Below are 27,324 nucleotides of genomic sequence, written 5' to 3'. Positions count from 1 at the left end.
GTTTCAAAGTCACTGGGAAAGAGAATTGGGCTTGTAAACTGAAGAAGTCATTGTATGGATTGAAACAATCTCCTGGCCAGTGGTATAAGCGATTTGATAAGTTCATGGCAGAACATGGATACACACGGAGTCAGTTTGATCACTGTGTATATTTTCGCAAACTTCTTGATGGTTTTTTCATCTATTTGCTCTTATATGTGGATGATATGTTGATCGCATCGAAGAGCAAGGTGGAGATTGATAGACTGAAAGCTCAATTGAGAACTAAGTTTGAAATGAAGGACCTTGGAGAAGCTAAGAAGATTCTTGGCATGGAGATTCATAGAGACAGAAGAAAAGGCATAGTCTGTTTGACACAAACCCAATACTTGAAGAAAATTCTACAGAGATTTGGGTAGATGGTAAGACCAAACCAGTAAGCACACCTTTAGCTCCTCATTTTAAGCTAAGTGCTTCAATGTCTCCACACACAGAGGAAGAGCGCAAACAGATGGCTCAAATTCCTTATGCAAATACAGTTAGTGCATTAATGTATGCAATGGTTTGTACGAGACCAGATATTTCACATGCTGTCAGTATGGTGAGCAGGTATATGCATGATCCGGGAAAGGGTCACTGGCAGGCAGTTAAGTGGATTCTATGGTACATTCATGGCACAACTGATATTGGTTTGAAGTTTGAGAGGGATGATAGACTCGGGCAAAATTTAGTTGGTTATGTGGACTCAGACTATGCTGGTGACTTAGACAAGCGTCGTTCCACAACAGGCTATGTGTTTACACTTGCTAAAGGGCCTGTAAGTTGGAGGTCAACGTTACAATCAACAGTAGCTTTGTCAACAACTGAGGCAGAGTACATGGCAGTAACGGAAGCTTTCAAGGAAGCTATTTGGTTACATGGGTTGATTTAAGATTTGAGAATTGTTCAAGAGCACGTGGATGTCCATTGTGATAGTCAAAGTGCTATTTGTCTTGCAAAGAATCAGGTTCATCATTCCCGCTGTCGCACCCTCACGGCGGAGCGCGGCGTCGCGGCGATCCTCGATTGGTTTCAGGGTCTTTTGTTGTTAAGGAGTCGCCACCTAGTATTATGGTCACTAGGAAACCTAACTGGTCTTTCAGAGATTCTAAGGCAAGGGACTGGTTACGTAAATGGAAGGTATTAGCACCCTTAGTACGCCCTACCTAAGGTAAACTGCTTGGTGTTTGGTTTGTCTTATAATTGCTATGGTGTTGGTGTTTTCTAATCCCATCAGTTTTTCTCGGTTTGATTCTAACTAAATTTATTAAGATAGAAATCCAAGGAGATTCCATGTGCTTTACAAGCTCATTTTTCCCTTGGTATTTCAAGAGTTTGCGACTCGTAAATCGCAAGGAGGAGGGACAAAAATTTAGAAATCTAGGGTGTTTTAAAAATCTATTTTTTTTTGTCTTAGTGTTCTATACTCTCACGGCTCGTGAACCGTGGAGTAAAAAAAATTGAAATGTCCTCGATTATAATCAAGGCTTCTTTCAAGCATGTGTGCGGATTTATTATTCCTAGAAAATTATTTTGGATATTTACCACTCCGGGTTTCTTTATCCAAATATTAACAGTGAATAATAACAAATTATTCCCAATAATATTTTGGATATTCGTCCTTTAAGGATTTCTTTATCCAAACATTAGCGGTGAATAATAGATGGATTCCCCCCAAAATAAGATTTTTATATTTTTTGGAATATTGGCCAATACCCTTTGGAGTTTTACAAACATGTTGTAAAATCCAGAAATGCAAGAAAATAATTTTTGTTGTGTTTAAGAAATCCATGCGAAAACATATTTTCGAAACTTCCAATATTTTTTGTATATAAAAAAAAAGCATTCAAAACATGTTAGGGTATTGGCCGTATGCAACACACAAGAAAACATTTTAAAAAAAAAAAAACCACAAGCATCGCAATTAAATACAAGAATCGCAATAAAAGGTAACCAATCGTCACATATATTCTAAAATTTACAAGAAAGCTTAAAGCAACTAAAAAAATCATAACTGGAGAGAAATAAAACAGAATTTAGTGACAGTGTTCATCCCCATAAACCCCTTTCTTTGACAAAACTAAAACCCAACGTAACGATCACACGCAGACAGCAAGAAGAAAATAAAATAAAAACTGGAAGCATGTTCTCTAAATGTAAAAGCCATGGCCGGCTAATCTCTTCTCCAGCGGCGCAAGGAATACACACAGTGAAGGTCCCTAAATGTAAACGTTCCTAAACATGAAGGCAGCCCCTTTTACAAGGACTGCCGCTAAACTCCAACATCATGAAAGAATAATGGGCAAGCGTTGGCTTTGTCTAAACAGAACCAATTATTCAGAGGGAAGAAAGTTTTACAACCGAATAACCAACGAATGCCTAGTATAAAAAATAACAAAGGAGGAGAGATTGGGGTTTATACCTGCAGATCCTGTTTGCAGCAAATAATAACCAAAGACCGAAAGACAGCTCACGTGTGCCTCCTTAGCTACTGGTAAATGACAAACGAAGCAAAGACGCTGAAGCTGTGCTGATGAATTGAACGTTCTTCCTTCTACTTCTCTTGCTTTTACTGCTTTCCCTGTCACCTGCCTCTCCTTTCTCCTCTCGTTTTTTTTTTCACAGTGACGAAAGGATCAAAGAAAGAACCCCTATGTTCCCCTGTTATCTGCGTGTTTTTTTTTAAACTCCCTGCCTCTCTTGTGTTTTGCTTCTTTCTTTTGCTTTTTTTTTTTGCTCCTCTTCCCCCGGTTTTCTCTTCTGTTTATGCTCTTTTTTCTGCGTTTTTCACCTCCTTTTTCCGCCCCTTGCTAGATCATTAGAGGGGTTTATATATAGTCTAGAATATCTCTATTTAGGAAAGATTTAATGCATTAATTCTAGGACGTAAATCCCTACGGATTTGCAGTAAAAAAACGCAAAAGGAAGCTACAATATTCTGATTTTGTGCTGGTGCTTTACGTCTGATTTCTTTCCAGTTTTAGAGGAGGGTGTGGCTATTTTCTTTCCTTCCATAGGGCCAGCTGCTCCCTTTGAAATGAGGCAAGAAAAAACGTGGTTGCAGCTCCAAAATTCAGGCATGATGATAAAGGAAAAACAGCAGGAATTTGCAGCGAAAAAAAGGAAAGAAATCAGATGGAGGGTGCAGCTGCAAAGTCTCATTTTCCTTATTCGGTGTGGAAAAAATCCTGTCATTTATGATGATCCAGCCCCCTCTCCAGCTTTCAATATCCTTCTTCAATTCAATCCCTCATTTTAACAATTTTCGATTCAGTCCTTGGTCCCAAAAAATCCTTCGAATCAGCCCCGCGAACTTGGGCTATATCCTTCCCGCGGCAGAATTTTCTGCCCTCACGTTAGATATTCAAATGGGAATATCTTGAGCTTCTGATATCGAAATCAAGTGCTTCAAAAGCCCAAATTCATGTACGCGTCTAGGACTAAATCTTTGATGAAGAACTCGAAGTGAGATAAAATCTTTTTACATAACAGAAACTGGCAGTAATCTAGTTGGTCAAAAGGAATCTCCGGGTCTAACTCAAAAACTGACGAATGCCGAGAATCCTGATATGACTGAGAGTATGAACTAAGAACGAAAATCACAAAAACTAGGCCAAAAATAGAGTTTCTTTAGTGCAGACTCGGGTCAATATCCTTCTCGCGGCAGAATTCTCTACATTCACGTTAGATATTCAAACGGGAACATCTTAGGCCTCTGATATCGAAATCAAGTGATTCAAAAGCCCAAATTCATCTACACGTCTAGGACTACAACTTTGATGAAGGAGTTGAAGTGAGATAAAATCTTTTTACATAACAGAAACTGGTAGTAATCTAGTTGGTCAAAAAGGTTCTTGATCTGACAATACTGAGCATCCAAATCTGACTGAGAATCTGCTCTAAGAACAATGATCCCTAGGACCTAATAAAGGTGTACGTCAATTTTTCAACATGTAATGAGTTATAGAATATACCTAGGATGGTCAGATATCGTACGAAACTGGGTCAGAATCAGAGCCTAAGTTGGAACAAAAAATTACGACAGCAGCAGAACCATTTTTTAGTGCAAATTCTGAGAGATTTATTCAACCTTAAAGACTAGATAAAAAAAGAATGAATTTAGCATTATGAAGACTCCTGATCAACCTAAGAGAACCTGATGATTTTGGTAGTAAAGGGAAAGGATAAAAAGAACATAAAACAGCTCAAACAAGGTTTCAAAAAAACAAAATATTTCTTTCTATGCTTTTATCAATCTTCTGGCGAATATGAGCTAAACTCCTCCACTCTGTTCAAAAGAGGTATACACCGTCTCCAGCACGTGGGGTCCAAAATTGAGTAACAACACCCGCACCAAGCACATCGATGTTCGATTTCATTTTGTTCAAGAAATTATGGATAAAGAGGATATTCTGTTACAGAAGATTGGTACCGCAGATAATCCAGCTGACATGCTCACAAAATGTGTCTCAGGGATCAAGTTCCAACATTGTTTGGACTTGGTCAACATCTCTCGGTGTTGAGCACCTTCAGGGTACAGCGTCATATGGCGCGTTAGAGGCAGCATTGATTGATCACGAGAATTGAATGGAAAAATCTTGCCAAGGTGGAGATTTGTAGCAAATTGTCGACATTTGCAAATTGTCAACATTTTTTCTCAACAACCATCAACCACCCTCTCCTTTTCGACCACTATATTTATGCTTTCCTTTCTCATGTAAATTGACAAGAACAAGAGAGGAAGAGTGCAGTGTGTGTGCAAGAAGTAAGTGTGCAGAGAAGTGTGGTGAGTGCAACTGTGAGAGTGAGTGCAAGTGAAGATTTGAGAGAAAAGAGTGTAAGAGTGAAACACTGGTTTTTTGTGGGTTGTATTGGGTTGAGTTGAGTGTTTGTATCATTCCTCCATTAATATACAATCTGCTGCCTCCGTGGACGTACCCGGTTTTGGGGAACCAAGTAAATCTGCTTGTTTTGTGTTTTATTTATGTTTGCTTTCGATCCAGTATGCAAAACATCATATTTATTAAATACTCGTAACTTGGACTTCAAACATATCAACCCCTAATGTTGCGATTGATTTAAATTTCACATATAAGCTCTACCATTGTGGTAAATTTAAATTTTGCAAAATAATATTTTCATTGAATTTTAATATTGCAAGAACAATTTAAATAGTTAAAAAAACAAGGAGACAACCTTTACCTTAAACTTTAGTTATACATACTTTTGAGAAGTCAGGTTCTATTCCAAACACTTCTTTTAAAACTCTCAAAAATTAAAAACTAATAAATAATGCTCATTTAACTATAATCACATCTAATTATTTATTTAATAATCAATTCAGCCCAACACATAATTACACAAGTCACTATACTATATGCATTGATATAATCTCAGCTCATTTCACATTATATGATCTCCCAATTTGTAAATCCCATAATACCAATTTCATGTTTAGTACATCACAACCAATTTACCTTATCAATTTAGGGTTTAAACAAAGAAATTTTCATATTTCCACAATATCAATCCAATACTCAAACACATAATTTCTTACTTTCATTTTGATGAATATGCAACAACTTGACTCCAAACTAATAATATTCAATTATGCAAATTTTCTACACTTTCATAATTTAATTTTCATTCTACACTTTCATAATTTAATTTTCATTTCTCATAGTCACGTACAAAAATAATCAACCCTACCATGTTCCCCCTCGAAATCACATACACAAAATATCACAATAACATAATTTAATAAAAAAAATCAAGATAAATTATCATAATTCTCCAAATTATCCTAAACTAACATTTTAACCTTTTGAATAATCAAATCTCTTCAATTGTTTCTCATTTCATCAATTTTCAATACCAATTAAAAGTTCTTAGTCAAAATACATCTCTCATCTATGTCAAACTCATAATTCCACATTCCTGTGTTTTCTAAAAGCATAGCTACAAATATTCAATCATATGATAATTTCAATTTCACCCCAATCTTAATAAATTAGATTCACACATCATCAATTAACATAGAATTATATCATCAACCCAAGTTTTTCAATTCCTTCATCTTCACAATTATAATTTTTTTGCTATATTAGCAAAAATTCAAAGCAAACCAATTCCCAACCTTTCAAACCAACAGCCAACATTTTAAAATTGTTTAAACAATCAATCTCACACACTTCATCAAATTTCCATTCTTACTTTTTTTTTAATCCATTTTAAACTCAACACAATCAATTAAACTTGGCATGCAATTTTTCCAAACTTGTATACTTAATTTAACTTAATTCCATTTACAATCACCATAGCACATAAAACATTTAAGACAACACAAATTTATCAATTAATCATTGTTAACTTCTTGAAATTTCTTGAAATTCTCTAAACTAACAATTCAGTTAATTATAACAAAACTCATAATTTATCATATCTTTTTTAAAATTTATTATTCCAACGTTTTAATTTCAATACTAAACAATACACAATATACAAATCAAGTCAATAATTTATCACCCAATTAAAAAAATCTCTAATTCCCATATATGATCAACCACTTTACTAGCAAGGAATTCATGTTCTTATTTTCGATTAGTTCCATTTCATCTATTTTATTTATTATCACATTATTAAACCCATAATTTTTTTTGGTTCCATACATATCTATAGACCAAGTTTTTCAAAATCCCATAACTATACTTTTCCAACACATGGATAGAACATGTAATTTACATACCTAAACCCAAAGCTTATAATAAACCTACAATACAAGAAAATTTAATCAAATTTTCCATTTAACAAATGTTCCCCCATGGTCGGCCCTAGGTATCATTGATTCTTTTCAATTCTTTTTAATGATTGCACTCTACAAAACACCCATTTCTCCAACATTACCCATGAACCCTAGAAATGAGAATTTGGGAGCTTTCATCTCATTTATCAAAAATTAAAAGAAGATCCAATTAACGTATATAAATTACCTTAGAAACAAGACTTTGAACTCAGTTGGTGAGTTGCTTAGCAAAACTTCCCCTAATTCTTTCTCCAATTGCACGTTTGTTTCTCTCTCTACTCCAAACCCTCATTAAGAATTAAGAAACGAAGACGCAGTGAAGAAAAAGTTTTCAACCCCTTTTTTTATCTCCCAAACTGTCGGCCAACTTTTAAAAGAAAAGGAAGAATTGTTTTTCCCTAATGTAATTTTCCTTCATTCACTTTACAAGCCTCAATTTTTTAGAAAGCCCACCAAATTTTGAAGAAAAGAGTAGAAGAATCAAGCTTTCTCTTCTCTCTTAACTGGCTGTCGGCCATAACTGCAAAGGGGAAGAAGGGATTTTGGTCTTGTTTATAAAAATACTTACTACTATTCCATGTATTATTTCATGTAATTAAATTACTCGGCCACTGGTACTTTTACAGACTGCTTAATTACTTAATTTATCGATATTTATAAATTAACTCACTCAGGCCCTCACCTCTAATCATAGTATATTTATTATTATTTTTCTATCAAGAATTTCACTGATTATACAATTTTTAAAAAAACTAGGGGTTTACACGGTATTATCGACCCACAAATCCCATATTACTTTATTCGGAGTTCCATTCAAATTTTCTGAAGACTTTCACCCCATTTCACATACATTTTTCTTCTAGCTAATTGTTTTATCCGGTTGGAATTTGCTAAATTTACTCGACATTATGCACCTTCCAATTCAGCTCTGTAATCTTTTTTATTTGTTTTTTATAAAATTATTATAATATCATAATTTAGGTGACAGGTTTAATAGGTTAGCCCAAGTTAACTCGGGTTTTTTTTATCTTTTACTTTAATTAATTAATTAATTATTTTATATTTCAATATTTATTGGAAATTAGGCTCTATTTGCTTTCTATAGGGTTATTTAAATCTTATGATCCGAATTACATGTTTGACAGGCTAATCAAATCAATTATTTTTTTATTTTTTTATTTTTTTTCAATATCATTCTTTAATATTGAGTTGATTAGGAATTGATTTTTATAATTTATTTGAATTTTTTTCTATAAGGTTATTACTATCTCATGATCACTTGTAGATTTAACCCCGAGTCGATTTAATATATATTATTGTTTTAATATTTTTTAAAAATATATTATTTAATACGTTATCGTCTCAGTATTTAAAAAAAAAATCATTCAATACGTCGTTGTATCAATATTTAAAAAAGATATCGTTCAACATTTATCATATTTTAAATTCATAATTATTAAAAATTATTTTAACAATACATAAATATTTTTTTATATAAAAATAATATTCATCTGACCTACAACACACAAAATGATATTGTATATGTATATGGGTTTCATAGTTGTACAGGTTAAAACATAATAATAATCTCTTGATGACAATGCAGACGTTAACTATAACTTTCTTCTAGCACATTGAATATTTTTTTAATAAAAAAAAATAGAAAAATTATCAATATTCACATAATTCCCATCACTAAACGCACAAAATCTATAGCAAAACAATTTTGCCATCAAACAATCCGGTAGGAAAAACCTTGGCCAATAAATTAGTTAAGATGGAAAATTCTGTCCCCGGAATATTTTATAAATTTCGTCTCATATTTCATAAATAAAAATAAGAAAAGCTTGGAAAAAGAAAATGGAAACTTCGATTATCTGCCGCAATTCCATTGCAACAAAGAAAATAATGGTAATTCATCGTAAATGAAAATAACCAAAAAAAAGAGTTACAAAAAAAGAATAGAGTGGAGGAAAACTGCAGTAACGAAAAATTAGATCTGAAACAGTTTGGAAACACGTTTAATCTGTATTTTTAAAAATTTTATTATTTTAAAATTAATAATTTTTTTAATGTTTTTAATTTTTTTTATATGCTAATATTAAAAATAATTTAAAAAAAATAAAATAATATTATTTTAATTTATTTTTAAATAATAAATATTTTAAAAAACAATCATAATAATAACATGCTGACAACCTTTTACATCAAATCAGCTTGCCGTTATCAAATCACTTGCACGAAGCAATAGTTTGAAATGAAATGTTAGGCCACTTGGATCGCCCGTGGCCCTTAGGCATATGTAAGGCCCATTGTGTGTGGACATGAATAAAACTTGTCAACGTCTGAGTAATCTGTTGGTTTATATATATATATATATAATAGATCTATTTTTATTTTTTATATATATTTTCATTCAAAGTGAATTATTTATTAAATTTTTAAAAAATATATAAAATTCACAGAAAATTAGCATTTTCTACTAAGTATTTTAACAAAAAAACATTAATTGAGAAATCGAAATAGTTTACTAAATAAAATTAACACAAAATATAATTTAGATGCAAACTTGAAAATGCTACAATAATTTAGTAATATATTTGATACTTATCCAATGATTTATGGACTCCCCACAACCATTACATGCAGTAATCGAACAATTCAACACTTCAACTATGTCGGTAGAGAGAAAATATATATATATATATATATATATATATATATATATATATAATGAGATGGACTATATTTTTTAATTTTATTTTAATTTTTGAGAAAACGAGGCGGACTAAAACATGAATTTTGATTGCATATATAGATCATAGTTACAAAATTATAATATAAACAAAAAAAATCATTAATTTCATTTCAAATTTGAATATACACTACATATTATAAGAAAAAAGTGTAAATTATTATATTACTATCATGGATGCAAAAAATGAAACTAATTCCGTAAATGCATATTACCATAAATTAAAAAAGAAAATAAGGTTTGCAAAAGAAGAATATTGAGAGAGATCAGAGAAAAACACACACACCCACCGTCCCACCAACAGGCTTACTTACACAATGTGAAGTGATGATAATATTGCACCTCCTTGAGCAAAATCAATAAGAAATGGAGATGGCTATGCATGGAAATCACTAAATATACATCACCAAAAAAAATAAAAATAAAAAGAGGAGAGAAATATCAAGAAGAGATTAAATTAATGGTTATTGCACTTTGAGGGAGTAGTGGTGGATGTGGATGATGCTTCTACAGGAGCACTTGACTTCTCTTGCTGCTTCTTCCATCTCTCAATCTCCTTCAACAGCAAGCCCTTGCATTCCTCCTCTCCATCATCGCGATCACTTTCCTTCATGAAACGAACAAGCTTTCCATTCTTAAAATTGTAACCTAGGTTAAAACACATCCTTTTAATCTTGTTCTCTCAAGTTTTTCTTCCTCCTCTTTTCTGGGCGGTGGAGCTAAGAACTAAGAGAAACAATGGGAGCTTTATCCTGACAGTTTCCTTACGGTTTTCCTTAATTTATATTAAAATCTCGAGAGTGTTTTGGGTTTGTCGCTGAGAAACGACGTACGGTGAATACAAGAAAACGATTGATCACCATAAGAATAAGTTAAGTCACAAGCAAACAAGTGATGGGAAAAGCTAAATGAAGCCTAAATATCAGGATCATCTATGTGAAACGTTGCTTTAATGAAGCTTTTCATGCCCAGCAAACTCCCACGTACGGCGGCTCTCTCCATCTCTTGCTTGCTTCTTAAGGCAGCAATTTCTACATTAATGTTGACATATTTATGCATGGAGACATTTCCTCTCCTGAAAAGTGTAGAAAGATTTTCCAATGCCACCATGATGCAGTGATTAATGTTCGATAATGCTAATAATATGTTAATTTACATAAATATATGAAAGAGACTCCTTATTCTATCTCTTTTCCCCATAATTAATTAGATTCATCCTAAGCTAACGGTTTTGTCAAGTGAGATAAATCTCCAATCATTTCGCCATCATATTTTTTTGTATTTCCTTTTTTCACTTAACAAAAAAAGGTGCCATGTAGATCTCAATGCCAAGTACTTGCACTATATATATATATATATAAACACATATATTTCCTTTTTTCCTAAACACATAGATTGAAATAGAATGTCACAGCATTGTTGCAAGAATCCATTTTACTTCATTCAAACCTCTGCCTATATACTTCTACTCTGTTAAGTTTTGGAGCTTTCAGATTCAGGGTTTCAAACAATGGTTGCTTCTCGCGATTGCTGAATTCCTCACGGCAAGAAACGTAGAACCATAAATCCTCAGGACTCGAAGAAGAACCATACAATTTTAATGTGTAAAATGGAAACTTGTTTCAATAGAGCTGGAGGTCTCTTCGGTTATAAGAAATAGCTGTGAAATTCATTTCAACATATGGGCCCTGTGTACATGGAGCCTATGACCAGTCCATTATTAGAGTCCAATATATTGATTAGGGCATCTAGCTCAACGTATATATGTTGGGCCCAATAAACAATCTCCCTGGGCCTGGGTTGGATTGAGGTCCTTAATTCGTCAAGAAAATAAACAGTAGAGATATTAATGCATCATTTATCGCTATAATAATTATTATTTTTTTCAATTTTTTTAAAAACAAAACAGAGAAATTTATTTTTTTTATTACAAAATATAAAAACTAATGATTCTATCAAGATTTTAGAAAAAAAAAATTTTGGATTTAAAATATTTTAACAATTGATTGTTTACTTTTTATGTTTTTATTTTTTTTTAAAAAAAAAACAAGTTTTCTACAATATTATCAAAACGACCCAATAATATTGATCAAACTTTGGATTTGTTAAAGTTTTGAATACTACATTATATGAGCAAATTCTTAACTACTACACTAAAAAGATTTTAATACTATGTTTTTTTTAAATAATTATTTAACGAAATAAGAAAGATTTAAGCTATGAATCAAAAGCAATGGTATACTTATAAACAAATCGCACAAAACCTCACATAAAATGATGTGACAATTACTCCTTTTTATGTTTGATAAATCATTTAATATTTGCATAATCCACTCTCGTTATCTTTTCTCTATATATATATTGGTCCAATGGACTCTTAATTAATGGGTAATAAATTTTCTTAATTTGTATGCATAACATTTTTCATAAGTCAAACACGTACTCTCTATTAATATTTCCTATAAATCATTACACGAATTAGTAAGTCGTAATATTTCCTAGAGAAATTGGTTTTCCAATCTGACATGAGTGCAGGAGCTCTGAAACCCCGTTTTTCGGAAATGAAAAGGTGAATAGGGTTTGGAATACATTGTTTTGGAAACGCATGTTTAAATCATGTTTCATGAAAAATTTTAAAAAAAATTATTTAAATTTATTTTTTTATATTTTCAAATTATTTTAATGTGCTGATATTAAAAATAATTTTTAAAATATAAAAAAATATTTTTTTAATATATTTCTAAATAAAAAAATATTTAAAAACAACTATTACTATACTCCAAATAAAAAAAAAATCAAAATAGCCTTCGCTTATGAGTTGGGTTCGGCAGCAACTTCCATCAGCAACGAATTTTCCTTATACAAGTTCTTGTTAGAGAACAATCTACATATTACAGTAAGAATAAAGTAATTAATATCAACCATAAATAAATAAATAAAAAGTTAAATAACTTTAACATGAGTACATCCATTGTTCCTCCTCTCCACTCGGGCATATGATCGTTGATATAATCCATGCAGTTGCCTTTCCCACACTTCCCTTGGAAAACTGTTCTTCCTATCCTCCGATGGAAGCCCTTCAAACGCAAATCCTACAGAATTAACCATACCCAACTCGTGATCATACATTCTACGAGCAATTGGATCGGACAATGTCTCATAGGCCTTTTGAAGCTCAACAAATCGCTTTGTAGACTCTTCTTTTGCTGAGGGAGGACACACATCCGGGTGGTATTGCAGAGCCATGCTTCTATAAGCTTTCTTTATCTCATCAAACCCTACATTCTGAGATCCAAGAGAAAGAACTTCATAGAAGTTCATCTTTTTTCGAAATGCTACCTCGTTAGTCGTCGTCTTGCATAAAATTGTCCTGTGCTTATAGGATTTTTGCCTTGACCATTTCTTCATCATAATTGGAAACTTATTTGCTGTCCTAGGACTTACTTGCAGGGACATCTCCATTTGAATTTCGGAGCCCGCCCGAGTCTGAGAGAATTAGCGATCGTAAATAGCTTGTAAGCTGTGAGTGGAAGAAGTGAAGGGCTTGTGTGTGTGTGTGTGTATCTATATATATATATATGCTTAAAACGCGGTTGTATTTTCAGCGTTTTGAGTAGAAATTAAGGGTGCCGTTGACTGCAATTTTGGCCTGGAGTCGTCCTCGTCGTCGTTCTTCCCTACGTATTCTTGCTTGTTTATATTAATTAATTAATTAATAATGATTTTTCTTGATGGCCTTACCTTTCTCTCAAAGTTTTTTGTTTTAGACTGACCTTGTGCAAGTTAATTTGTCCATGGAAATTAAGCAGATTCCTAGGATGACTATTCCAACACGAGTCCATCAACCACAAGAAATCACAGGAACGACAACATTTTGCATGAATATTATAAATGTAAACGACAGTAGAGATCCTAAAAGATATGTGGGTCCACCAAATAATATATACACACGCGCGCGAAGATGGCAACACACTAATTTTCTATGTTATTTACAAGGTGGTCAAATTCCATCCGGGCTCTCCAATATCTAAATATCTATATTTTTTATTTTAAAATAATATTTTTTAAATTTATTTTTGACATTAAAATATTAAAACAATTTTAAAAAATTTTAAAAAAATCAATTTTTTCAAAAATGTTTTCAAAATATAAAATAAACAGGATCTGAATATCAGGTAAAAACACAATAGAAATATGTATAGAAGTATAGATTGCACCTTAGTTCTGTTTTCTGCTGGCCGGCCGGCCAAGTTTCGGTGTCGAGAATTCTCGCGTTTATTCTAGGCAATCAACTATTTTCAACGCACCTTGTACGTTTAAAAAACTCAATCGAAAAGGCTAAAAACTCACGTATACTCTCTAATTAATAATTTTTCAGACCGAAATCAGCTGTATGGTGCACAAATTGTTAGTCAACTACATTGTACTAATTAATTATTAATTAATCCAAATATTATATGTTTTAATAGGTCCAAAAGTATATTGTTTTTCGTATTCAACCCAAAATTGAAAACACCGATATTTATATTTCTATTTTCTTTTCTGAGCTTCGATGCAAAGAAATCAGTGCACAGGAAAGTCACAGTACTGACCATCACCAGGTTTTTTTTTTTAATATAGATATATGATTAGTTTAGTTACGTGTATCTCGATTAATTCTATAAAACCTAAAATTAACAACAATATAAATTTTTAATGATTCTAAAAGGACTTAAACTCATGATCATTATAAACCAAACTTAAAATCTAAACAATTAAGTTATTATTATTTTTTTATATTTAACATATATGACTTGGCCTCTTGTATAGCCGTCCTGTGGATTTGGTCGGGACTTGGCCACTTGGGAACATGCCTGAATGAAATTAGCAATGGCAAAGCATTATTAAAATTGAATATTCTTACTTGGAAATGCAGCTGGCTAGGCTCAATCACGATATACAAGGACAACTAGGGCATTATAAGTTTAATCAGTAGAGAGTATATTGTTCTTTATCCCTCGCTTTTGAACGTGATTATAATTTAGTCCTTTGTGTTTTAAAAGCTATAACTCGATCCCTTGCTTTTAGTTGACCGTTATTTTATTAACATATTTTGATTTTCCTCTAAGAATTTAAATTATTACAAAATGCATTTGGGATATAGAAAAAAAAACAACAAATGTTTTTCTAAAACACTGTTCGAGAAATTCAAGAGATTAAGTTATAGATGCACTTGGTTATTTATTATGAATTATGGTTATTTAAACCCAGCAATGGGTAGATCTAAATGGTTTTAGCGTAATGCATGTTAGTTAGAAAATATGAATACCAAATATTAATCCTGTCTATTTTATGGTAAAAAAATAATTCTTAAAAAATCATCAACCTAAAAATTTAAATTGTTAAATTAAATTCTAAAATTGGTTTTTATGATAATTTTCTATATGGAAAAGATTTCACTTTCCAGTGAGACTACTGTATGAAATTTATTCTATTAACCATAACTAGTAATGATAAAAATAAAAAAATTGAAATATGCAGAACATTATTACAATATAATCTAAAAATTAATTTTCTATGTTTTAAGTTATCGTTAAAATCTCGGTTATGAAGGTTCAAAATTGTTTAAATCCATGAGTTTACAAGAAAAATGGATCTACAGGATACAAGAATTAGCACAAAGGTCAAGACTTAGCTCAGGATATATGAAAGTCCTAAGTACAAAGTTGGGTTTTTCCTCGTCAACCAATTCTAATATGTAAGGGTGAAAAACATTCAGGGCTTGTAGACCCACTAGGTTTCTTCTCGTGCGTCAAACTAAATATTCTTTCAAGATAAAAAAGAAAATATATTTATCAGGAGAAATTATTTAGTATTGTAATTAAACATGGTTTAGTGGGTCAAATTTTTAAAGATATATTGGATTAATCCGAGTCAATTCCGGATAACTCGTCAAATTTATGGTTCGGGTCATGGACTCCACTCGATCCAATAAGTTTTTTTATTTAATTATATAATAAAAAAATATTAAAAACAATTAAATATCAAAGAATAAAACTGAAAAAAATACTAATAAAAAAATATAAAAAATCAATGTTTAAAAAAAATAAAAAAAAAATAAAAAACTAATTTTAGGCCAATTATCCTGGCATAGATGGCCGTGTGTCTGAGCCTTTAAAAAATCCTAGAGGCATTAGGCTAAGACAAGCTTCCCAATAGGCCTTAAACCAATTGTTGTGGTTGAAAAATTAAGAGAAGGGGTTTTTTAGGCCATAAATTGATTATAAAAATATCTATAAATCGTTTTAAAAAAACTCTCTAAACCACTTACCAATCTCAAAACACACTAAAAAACTTAAAAAATACTAACATCAACCAACAAAAATTCATAACGGAGTTGGCTCTTCTTTTTCAAGTAAGTTTATAGGAAAAATCTATCATCATTAAACTTCTCTCATCGAATAGAACTCATTAACATAAAGAGTGGCAAGTTTTGTTATCGAGAAAAGGCCAGACCGGTTGTTTTCTCTCTCCTTATTGTTTTTAGGTAAGTTTCTCTCTCATCTCTCTAATTCAAGAACTTAAATGTAAAATAAATGAGTTTTTTGGATCAAAATTGAAATCACAAAAAATATAGGAACCATAAAGGTAGAAAAAGAAAAGTATAAATATGAAAAATAAACTTTTCCCCCTATTGCCCTTGGGTTTCTCCTTGTTTTACATTTGGTCCCTTTCTTTTAAATTTTTCTCTTTTTAATACATTTTTTCAAATTGATCATTAATTTGGGAATAAAAGCATGCAACTGAAAAGGAAAAAAAATTGAGAATCAAATTGAAAAAAATATTAGTGGTGTTACAATGAAAATGCCAATCATTTTTTTATATTATTAGCTATTTTACTCGTGCTTTACTATGGGTCAAATAATTTGTTTTTCAATACAAAAGAAATATGACAACATTTCCGATGTATTTTTTATATAAAAAATCTTAATAGTAAATTGAAAAGTTTATGCATTCATTTAATTAAAAAATTGAGAATTATTTATCCAAGCAAAAAACATTATGGATTTCAATTCTTAACCAACCATAGTTAACCGGTCAAACTTATAACTTGGGTCATGAACTCGATCAGGTTGAACATTTTTTTTAGATTTTTTTGTTTAATTATAAGATAAAAAAAATCTCGCAAAATTGAAAACCAACTAAATACCAGGGTGTTTGCTTGAGATCGCGATAAATCTACAAATATCAAACCAAAACAAATAGCATTGCCCGATTAAAAATCAATAAAATATTAAAGGATAAAATTGAAAAAAAAAAATTAAGTAAGAAAAATCAATAAAGATCCAATCATGAAGGATTAAGTTGGGAAAAAATCAATAAATAAATACCAGGAAAAAAGGCTTAATTGTGCGACCTGAGGCAGCCCACGTGCCTGGCCTATTTAATTATTTTTTTCCTTTCTTTTAGGGGAAAATGACTTATTATTTACCTCTGAATTCTTTGAGAAACAAAACAACAATCAACGTGTTGTCTGTTCTGCTCAAATTTCAATAACCAAATGTCACTAGAAAGTTGGGTCAAAAGTGTTTCAAACCTAAAAAATCCATTTCAACCATTTTTTTACCTAAAAATACAATAGCGACCATCCAAATAAACTTGTTTGTGCCTCCAAATAACCCAAAAACAATCCAAAAGCAACAAATCAACCCAAAACCAAAGAGCGTTCCAATGTCAAATCTATTTTTTCAGGTAATTTGGAGATGAAAAATACACTAAAATTTTAGTGAAACTCTTCTCATCAAATGGAACTCGTTGACACAAAGAGCAACCATTTTGGTTGTCGAATATCTACCATAAAAGTCATGTGACTTTCTCTCTCTTGTCTCAAACAAATGACTAAAAAATAAAAGAAATGAAGTTTTGGACTACAAAGTTGTTTGTTTTTGCCTTTGAAACTGCAATTAAGTGCATTTGGCATGAAAAGGCATAAAATTAGTGTATTTTTAGTATTTTATGATATTTTGATGTGCTGATATAAAAATATCTATAAAAAATTATTTTAATACATTTTCAAGTGAAAAAACTCATTTGAAAAGCATCATGTACCATAATACAAAACACACACTAAATGTGTATTAAAAAAAAAAAGGGATGGGAAATGAAAATGTTGCAAACTACTAAGGGAGAAAAAATAGTTCACTTTTTTAGTTAATTTTGAAATAGTCTTCTAGTTCATCCATATTTTTCATATTGGTCTTATGTCTTTTAATTTTGTCATTCCTTTACAAAATAGAAACAATTGACCTTTAATTTGATCACAAAAGGATATAGTTGATAAGAAAAAAAGTTTGATTATCAAAATGAAAAAATTACTATAGAAGTCCGCTGTCAAATATGAGAAAGGGAACAGTTTCCCACGTCTAGTGTTTTGCCAAGTAATGCAATGTGATGGGGGAAATTGTGGACCTAATGATTTAAGATATAGGATTTAAGACATGGCCTCCATTGATGTAAAAAACATGTCCATGCAAATGGATTCAGCCCGAATAATGATCTGTGGCCTATTTTGGGCTACAAACTCATGATGGAGTTCGAGGGCCCTTGATAGAAACAAGTAGTTCCTGGTTTTTGCTGACAGGATTCCAGCAAATCCACGAGATGTGCAAGGTGATAAGCCTTGAATTATCGCTACTTATTAGTTGGTTGGTTGGTTGGTTGAAAATCCTCGCAAAATAATATGAATTTGTTAAGATCTGATATTTCCACCAAGAAGTTTAAAGTTCAAACTTTTGAAGAGATAATGAGAGATGATTATGGATAATTCCTGCAATGTATATATATATATATATATATATATATATATATATATATATATATATTATAAAATCCTACAAGCGCAGTTTGGTTATCACATGAAATCCAATGATACAGTGAACGCCTTATAAAGGAAGGGCGTGGAGAAATACAAGTCCATCTCTTCAATTTAATAGACTAGTCAAGACGACAGCAACATGTCAGTGAAAGAGTGGTACCACGTGGAAACGTATATAAGATGTGATCAACTTTTCCACAGCAAGATGCTCATTCTTTGATGTTGTTCGTTCTGGTAATGACCCATGATGATGGTCAAATTTGTTTAATTGTGATGCATCCATTTTTATTTTTTTTTGTAAGTGCAGTTCAATTTGTTTTCTAAAATATATTTTTTATTTAAAATTAAAAATTAAAAATTAAAAAAATTATTTCTAATATCAACCCATTAAAATAATTTAAAAATATAAAAAAATTAAAATTAAATTAAAAAAAAAAACAAGTTCAACGTCAATGCTAAAAAAACAATTAATTTTCTTTCGTAACTATCGCTTTAAATTAAATAGTTAGGTACAACGAAACTTCTCATTTGACTAACTTGATAGTTGCTGAGAGTGAAAGGACTTTGCTATTTATATTTATTTTTAGAGTTTTTTTTTTTAATGCTGAAATGGTTTTCTCGGATAGGTTTAATTTCTTAATTTATAACCATCAAATAATTGATATTATTACAAGAAATAATTCAAAATGAAAAGCATTGCTCTAAATAGAATATTTAATAATTGATTTTTTTTTGTACGTGCATGACTTTGGAAAAAGAAGAAGAAGAAATAATTGTCGACAAAATAAATTGAAGGATCAAGGATATTAGAATTTTGGGCATGTAGGGCCGTGGCACAGTTCAATCACAGAGTATAAAATAATTTGGGATCAAAACGTGTTTCGTGCAATCAAAATCATGATAGAAACCACTGGAACTAAAGTTTGTGGAAAATTAGGCAAAACATACAAAAGGTAGACTTTATTTTTATTTTTTATTTTTTATTTTTTATTTTTTAAGAGAAGACCAAATTATTATTTTTTCCCCCAATTTTAAGAGTATTGTTAAGAAAATATTTTTTACTCCAGGATAAAACATAAGTCATTCATGTATAAATATCTTTGTAAATCTTGTTAAATTAATATAAAAAATTTAAGATGATAGAAGAAAAAAAAATCACTATATATATTCTTTCAATAATAAAACTTATCTCTTCATTCATATAAGTTATGTCCCTATATAAATATATATAAGTAAATAAAACAATTACTTCTTATAATATCTTCATATTTAAATATGTAGACTAGACTCATTTCTTATGAAAAAATCAGGTCTAATCCAATAACTAATAAAACATAAACCGATCATGAACCAAGTTCGAGATTTTAAACTTGAATTTAGATTGTATTTATGATAATATTTTATAAATGTTAGTAGGTAGAAATGTAAAGATAATGTGTACGAATGTATAATTCTAAAGTATAAAAGTGAAAAACTAAAAAAAAAATACAAAAAATTTATTCCCCGTAGTCTTTTCAGATTTTTAACTCTTTATTCTTTGAGATTGTATAAAAGAGAATATTAATTTAATATTTAAGAAGTTTTTCTCCTCAAGCTGTGAAATGGCATCATCACTTCATAGGCAACCTCAATCAATAAATTCACGATTAATTGTGTTCCTTCAAACGAAATAGAAAATAATTATTTTCTTTGTTCTTTTCTTTTCTTCTAAGCTGCTCCCTAGCTCTTTTTTTTTTTTTGGCCTTGGTTTTCTCTCTTCGGTGTTTTGATTTTTAGGAATTCCCTTGGCTTATCCAAAAAAAAAAAACCCTTCTTAAACACAATATATCCCAATGGTATGGCTTATGGATAATGGTTTTCTACTTTAAATTATAATTCAAAATTTATTTTTTAAAAATAACTTGTGAAAGAGATATATTTAGTAAAAAATAGTTTTTCAACAAAAAAGTTAGCACGAGTTAAAAAATTTAAAAGTTAAAATCTTTAATAGAATCAATTTTGTTATTTATGATCTTTTTCTAAATAAAAAATTGAAAAAAACAACTTAAATTAATTTAAAAATCAAGATCATACAAAATATAGGTTTATTTAATTGCTTATAATTAACTATTTTTTTCATAACGAGGTGGGAAAACTAATTTAGAGAAAAGAAAAACAGCTGCTGCAGCCATGAAGCAAACTAAAAAAACAAAAATAGAATCATTTAGGTAATGATTCAGTGGTAAGAGTTTAAGACCAAAAGGTTTGCTCCCTCTATGGTCTCGTGTTCGAGCCTTTCCGCTGAAAGTGAAACAACAAAACCTCTTGTGTGATCTCTATGAGATGAAAGTGATAAATTACCTGCAAGAAACACGTTTTTTAATTTGATATAATATTAGTCATTATTTTTATTTTTGAATGCAAATTAAATATAAATTTGCCCTTATCTGGTGAAATGCTATGTGGCCAATTAACCTGCAAGAATGTGAGGGTCCCACTAACATGGGTGACTGGGGTCCTGGTTTTCCTTTATGCTTTTATGCTGAGAGGAGAGCCACTCATGCTCACAGAGCTCACGTCCACCAGACCACCACAGACCACTTTTAGTGGTCGTTGATTAATGATTGTCCTTTGGATAATATCACGTGATCCTGACCCTCCAACTGTCTGCGTCCATACCCATCAACCTCGTATTTGTTAAGACCTAAAACTAAAGAGCCCTAATCAAGGAAAGGTAGCCCGGCCCAAAAGGTTAACAACTTAAAAAACAAGCTTAAATCTTAGGGCCCAAAAGGTAAATAACTTTTCTCCATTTAAACTAACAAAACAAAATCTAGAGAGAGAGATAGCTAAAACCTCGCCTATATATCTACATGGCAGTTGCGAAAATTCTATCCTCAAACGTCTAACAGGCGCGTCCTTGCAACGCCCCAGTTAGGATATGACCAACTAGATACTTTGCGTCACACTACCATCCATATCCGTGCGTGGAATAATTTGATAATTAGAAACAATTCTGAGGGCCTTTTATTTTTTGGACCCCACCAAGAAAGAAAATCTGGCACTCAGAGGATGATGCCACGTTGAAAGTGCAGCCACTTGTCTTTGTATTCTCGCACGTGTCACTCTCATACGTGCGGTCCCATCACTCTTCTTTTGTCTTCTCTCACCAATTTTCGCAGTTTGTGTCGTTTCATGGAAATTTGAAAAATATTTTTTTATTTTAAATTTATTTTTTTATTTTATTTAAAAATATAAAAAATAAATTAAAAAATGAAAAAATATTATTTTAATATATATATAAAAAAAAACCACTGACAAACACTCACAACCCTTCTTTTCCTTGATAGTTGAGACCACTGTGCAAACAAAAACAAAAGTAATGTTGGGTCCCCTAGGCCCACATCCTAGCGTGACCCCACGTGTCGGGAAGATTTCTCATTTCCTTTCCCCTATTTATAGACCGCCAGGGGTGGCTCTTGATGGAGCACAAGAAAGAAAGGCTCAGAGGCTAGATAAGATTAGTGCCATCGCAGTCTTGGTTTCCATTTTTGTTTTCTCATTCTTTGATCTCGTGATATTTGTTTTTCTTTTCTATAGCAAAGGAAGCAAAAATGTTTATTGAGAAGTTTAAGGTTGAGAGTCCTAACGTTAAGTACATAGAGGATGAGATTCATTCCGTGTACAACTACGAAACCACTGAACTTGTTCATGAGAACAGAAATGGTTCTTATCAATGGACTGTCAAGCCCAAAACTGTTCAATATGAATTCAAGACTGATACTCGTGTCCCCAAACTAGGGTTCGCACCTATATACCAAGCCCCTTTCTTCATTTTTTTCTTCTTTTTTTCTTTTTTGTGCGCGCGCGCTAATCTTTTGTGGGCTGATCTTAAAATCTTGAAATGTTGTTTTAATTTTTTGTCCTGGCAGTGTTATGCTTGTGGGGTGGGGAGGAAACAATGGTTCAACTCTCACTGGGGGTGTTATTGCCAACAAAGAGTGAGTTCATGTTTTTCTTTGTTGTTTTTTTATTTAAGTTTGGCTATGAATTAAGGACGTAAAGTTGGGTTCTTTTGGATGGTAGGATTTTTAATTAATTTTATGATGTGGGTTGTTGAATGCCTTGCAGAGGAATCTCCTGGGCAACTAAGGACAAGGTGCAGCAAGCCAATTACTTTGGATCACTTACCCAGGCATCAAGCATCAGACTTGGGTCTTTCAATGGAGAGGAGATTTATGCTCCATTCAAGAGCTTGCTCCCCATGGTATACATATGTCTAACATTTATTATGTACCGTGCTTTGCTCTCCAATTTTTAAGAATATCTTAAGTTAATTCATGAATAATTCTAAACTATTATGATAATCAACAATGACTTTTTTAAGCAAAAAAAAAAAAAAAAGAGAGAGAAAAGAATTATTGTGATATTAATATTGAAACGTTAAAAAACAATACAGGTGAACCCAGATGACATTGTATTTGGGGGATGGGACATAAGTGACATGAACTTAGCAGATGCCATGGCGAGGGCCAAGGTTTTCGATATTGACTTGCAAAAGCAATTGAGGCCCTACATGGAATCCATGGTACCACTCCCTGGAATTTACGACCCTGATTTCATTGCTGCCAATCAAGGCTCACGTGCTAACAATGTCATCAAAGGCACCAAGAAAGAACAAGTTCAGAAAATTATGGAAGACATCAGGTAGCATTTTAATTACTGGGACCTTTTCTGGTTCTGTGATTGGAAAAAAAAAAAAGGTTTCTTCTTCCTTATATGGAAAAATAATTGTTGCGATCATGCATTTTTATAATTAACTAGGGAATTTAAGGAGAAAAACAAGGTGGACAAGGTTGTTGTGTTGTGGACTGCCAACACAGAGAGGTACAGTAATATTGTTGTGGGGCTAAATGACACCATGGAGAACCTCCTGGATGCTGTGGAGAAGGATGAAGCAGAGATATCTCCATCAACCTTGTTTGCCCTGGCTTGTATTAATGAAAATATACCTTTCATCAATGGAAGCCCACAAAACACTTTTGTTCCAGGTTCTTAACCGTAAAATCCCATCATCTGTTTGGAAGGCCTAATATTGTTGGCTATTAAGAAAGTTTAGAAGTTTAACCTTGTTTCGTTCCTGATAACTACAGGACTTATTGATCTGGCTATTAAGAGGAACAGTTTGATTGGTGGAGATGACTTTAAGAGTGGTCAGACCAAGATGAAATCTGTGCTGGTTGATTTCCTTGTTGGGGCCGGTATTAAGGTATATAATATATTAAGAAAGCGGAATTATATAACTTTTTGTGCTAATCGTGTTGAACTGATGGGGGTGTTTGTGATTGTGATGATTCAGCCAACGTCAATAGTGAGTTACAACCATCTGGGAAACAATGATGGCATGAACCTCTCAGCACCTCAAACCTTCCGCTCCAAAGAAATCTCCAAGAGCAATGTTGTTGATGACATGGTCTCTAGCAATGGAATTCTGTATGAGCCTGGTGAACACCCTGACCATGTTGTAGTCATCAAGGTAATTAATCTCACTTTTGTTATACCGTTACCTTTGGTTTTAATTTTCAGTTCTTACTCTTGCAATGCTAATCTACTTTTTTGCTCTTTTCTGTGTGCGTGTCACTTGTATAGTATGTGCCATATGTTGGAGATAGCAAGAGAGCTATGGATGAGTACACCTCAGAGATATTCATGGGTGGCCAAAACACCATTGTGATGCACAACACCTGTGAAGACTCCCTCTTGGCTGCACCAATCATCCTGGATTTGGTTCTTCTTGCAGAGCTTAGCACCAGGATCCAGTTCAAAGGTGAAGCAGAGGTGTGTTTTCTTAAACTGAACTTTTAATCCTGTTTGATTTTGTTGAGCAAACTAAGTAGATTCTTTGTGGATTGACTTGTACTGATATGAATTTCCTTCTATGTAGGGCAAGTTCCACTCATTCCACCCTGTTGCTACTATTCTCAGTTACCTTACAAAGGCTCCTCTTGTAAGTTCTACTCTTTTAAACTACTGCTTTTTTTGGGTTGTATTAGTAACTCTCAGTGAAATGAAGGGAAATGTGGAGTCGGGTTTAGTTTTTTTGACCCGACAAAAAAGCCACCAACTTCATTTATGTTGTTCATGCCAATGAACTCGCTCTGACGCAAGTTGTTGGATTACTTTAGTCTTTAGTAACTACGTGTAAATGAAATCATGGGAATCTAGACTTGGTTAAGAGGATTCTCTTTGTCTCTGTCAGATTATCTTAATACCATCAGATTTATTGTCTTTATCACTGGTGGCTTATGACTAACTTGTATGTAACGTGAAAAAAATAAATAAACAGGTTCCACCAGGCACACCAGTGGTGAATGCTCTGTCAAAGCAGCGTGCAATGCTTGAGAACATACTGAGAGCTTGTGTTGGGTTAGCTCCTGAGAACAACATGATTTTGGAATACAAGTGAGCTAGTGGAAGAAGATAACAGTGGACGTAGTTTGGTTCAGGAACAAAAAACAACCACCCAGTTTCCCTTTCTCTTTCACTAATCCCGTGGTTAAGTGATGCCCTTTTTTCTGTAATGTAATATTTGTGTTATATTTTCATTAATGTTTTATGTATGGATTTTGCTGTTTATTTTACGGAGCTCACGTAGCCCGATTGCTTTGGCTCTTGATGACCAAGCACCTTTTTCTATGGGAAATAGATGATCTATATATATATATGAAAACAGTCCATGAGCTGTGTTTGTTGGAGCAAAATCAAGTAATATCATTCTATACTTTACCAAAGTTGTTCTCTTCCTTTTTGGACCTTTTTTCTTCTAATTACCTTGTTAGGGATCCATGTTTTTGCGTTTTTTACTCGACTTTACCAAGAACCGTTGAGGGTATAGCGTTTTCTAGAAATACTGTGCATTCTCCTTTCTTAACTGTGGGACTTGTTCAAATCTGCGGTGCACGGAGCAGTTTCTCGTATTGATCACCTTAAATTCTATGATAGGTCACTTGATATTCGACGAACACATTGATTGATGCCGGCCTTATGGAGTGCCACGGTAAAGGGCAAAAATATTTCAATGGTCCCAGCTCTCTTCTCTCCATTGCCATACATATGGAGTCCCCATTATTTGAACCCTTCAGGGTTATATCTATAAGGTCCACAATTTTTTCGGTAGACCAGTCAACGCATACGTGGACAGCTCGTGCTTTGTGGGGCTAATCATTATTTCATGCTGAAAGTTTTGGATCGTACGATCATGCCCAAAGGCTGTTGGAGATAATGCCGTGGACCTGGAGAAATTTTCTGCACCAGATCATGTGATTCTTACCGAACGAAGGACCATTTCAGTTCTCTAGTTTTCTTTCGTTTCTTTTTCATTTTTTATTCAACTTTCTGCAAAATATAGTAGTGTTTCTTTCCATCTATTGAGCTCAATTTTGTTTAGGATGAGTCTAACGGTGATTATTTTTTGTTCTCTTAATTTTGAACTAAAAAATCAACAAAATAAATTTTTTAAAAAAATAAATTTAAAACTGAAACTGGTTTTAACCGATAATTTCGTTTTGTTTTGGCTTAGTTTTTTTTCTTTCAGAACCGGCTCGTCCTCTTTTCATATAATTGGGCTTGTACTTTTCTTAGTATGTATAGTAATTTACACTCTTGCACCTCCTGCTATATGGTTGGTATTTGGTAACCTATAAATTCAGAAACCCCCAAAGAATTACAACATTAAATACAAGTATATAATGGAAAATCAATTGTCCCCTCAATTGTTTATCCTATTAAACATAATTAACATAGAATAAATTTCCCACAAAAAAAATAAATAAATATATTCCACTTTAGATTCAAGCCAACTTAAAAAGTCATAAAACAAATCACATTTACAAGCTCTAATAAACACATATAAATAAATTAGAAGACAACAACCACCCCTATCTGCACCAAATAAAAATAAATTTTATATATAAATATATAATAAACTCGTTTCTAGTAAAATAAATTTTCTTTTTTACCCTTTATATTTAGTTTTTGTTTTTTATGATTTCAGGTTGGTTTTCTCTTCTTTTATTGCTCTTATTACTTCCCTTCCTTTTCTCTCATTCTGACTCACTTTTCTCATCTTAAACTTTACTTTCTTTCTTATTTCTCTCTCTCTATTTTAACATTTTCTCTCTCTAGATTTGCTCCATTTTTCTATTGCCTTTCCCCTCCATTTGTAGGAAATGATGAGAGTCTTAAAACCAAGATTGTCAATTCCGTTTCAGTAAGTGTTTTATTTTTTCAATTGAAATGGAATGTTTCAGTTTTGAAGTGTTTTGGCGTGCCGTTTTGGGGTTGTACTGTTCATATATATATATTCAACAAACATAATTCAAATTCAAAATAAATTAATTATAAATTATACAATACAAACACAATGTCAAACAAATATAATTTCAGAATTTAAAATATTTCTAAATAGTCAAGATTAAATAGATCTTTAACTTAGAGTAATTAATCTTAAACAAAATATCAAAATATTGTGAAAGTAAAATGTTTTAACACAAATATTTTAAATATAAAGTTTGGTCAATGTTATCAAGGCTAATGAAATCTAAAGCATCCTTTGTTTTGCTCAAATTCCTACAAAGTATAAACATGAAAAAAACAACATGAATATAAACTATATAAATTAGTGATAAATCTAATTTTAAAAAATTAATATCATTGTTAATGGAAATAGTAATAATAATTTTCAATATTATTATTAATATCATTGTTATTGAAAATAGTAATGAAAAAGAGCTTTTTATATTTGGATGATTTAATTAATTAAATTAAACAAGGTTCAATTTGTTTCAATGATTTTTCAAGAGTGAAACATAACATGTGGAATGAAATCAGAATATTTCGGTTGAAATTTAGCTGAAA

The 27,324-nt window shown here is 31.9% G+C and overlaps 2 protein-coding genes across 2 annotated transcripts; one reads left to right on the top strand and one right to left on the bottom strand.

The window, feature by feature from the left end:
• Positions 1–12,361: 12,361 nt before the first annotated feature.
• Positions 12,362–13,102, bottom strand: LOC133672527 (chaperone protein dnaJ 20, chloroplastic-like). The gene has a single exon (XM_062092959.1). The coding sequence runs from the start codon at positions 13,035–13,037 to the stop codon at positions 12,519–12,521; it is 519 nt and encodes a 172-aa protein (XP_061948943.1). The 5' UTR covers positions 13,038–13,102; the 3' UTR covers positions 12,362–12,518.
• Positions 13,103–21,881: 8,779 nt separating this feature from the next.
• On the top strand, positions 21,882–25,199 carry LOC133672314 (inositol-3-phosphate synthase 1-like). Its single transcript, XM_062092697.1, has 10 exons — positions 21,882–22,210; positions 22,341–22,409; positions 22,540–22,675; positions 22,868–23,115; positions 23,233–23,459; positions 23,562–23,677; positions 23,768–23,944; positions 24,058–24,246; positions 24,353–24,415; positions 24,755–25,199. The coding sequence occupies exons 1-10, from the start codon at positions 22,023–22,025 to the stop codon at positions 24,872–24,874; spliced, it is 1,533 nt and encodes a 510-aa protein (XP_061948681.1). The 5' UTR covers positions 21,882–22,022; the 3' UTR covers positions 24,875–25,199.
• Positions 25,200–27,324: the final 2,125 nt, after the last annotated feature.

Source organism: Populus nigra, chromosome 14 (genome assembly GCF_951802175.1).
Source record: "Populus nigra chromosome 14, ddPopNigr1.1, whole genome shotgun sequence".
Lineage (NCBI taxonomy): Eukaryota > Viridiplantae > Streptophyta > Magnoliopsida > Malpighiales > Salicaceae > Populus > Populus nigra.
Note: the sequence above shows the minus strand (reverse complement) of the source record. Positions and strands in the feature narration are given on the sequence as shown.

What these genes read in the sequence shown, in the direction of transcription:
- LOC133672527 (XM_062092959.1), bottom strand. Translation starts at nt 13,037, where the DNA reads ATGGAGATGTCCCTGCAAGTAAGTCCTAGGACAGCAAATAAGTTTCCA.
- LOC133672314 (XM_062092697.1), top strand. Translation starts at nt 22,023, where the DNA reads ATGTTTATTGAGAAGTTTAAGGTTGAGAGTCCTAACGTTAAGTACATA. An exon ending in GGTGTTATTGCCAACAAAGA is followed by an intron (nt 22,410 to 22,539) that starts GTGAGTTCATGT and finishes AATGCCTTGCAG; the next exon opens with AGGAATCTCCTGGGCAACTA. An exon ending in TTGTTGGGGCCGGTATTAAG is followed by an intron (nt 23,678 to 23,767) that starts GTATATAATATA and finishes GTGATGATTCAG; the next exon opens with CCAACGTCAATAGTGAGTTA.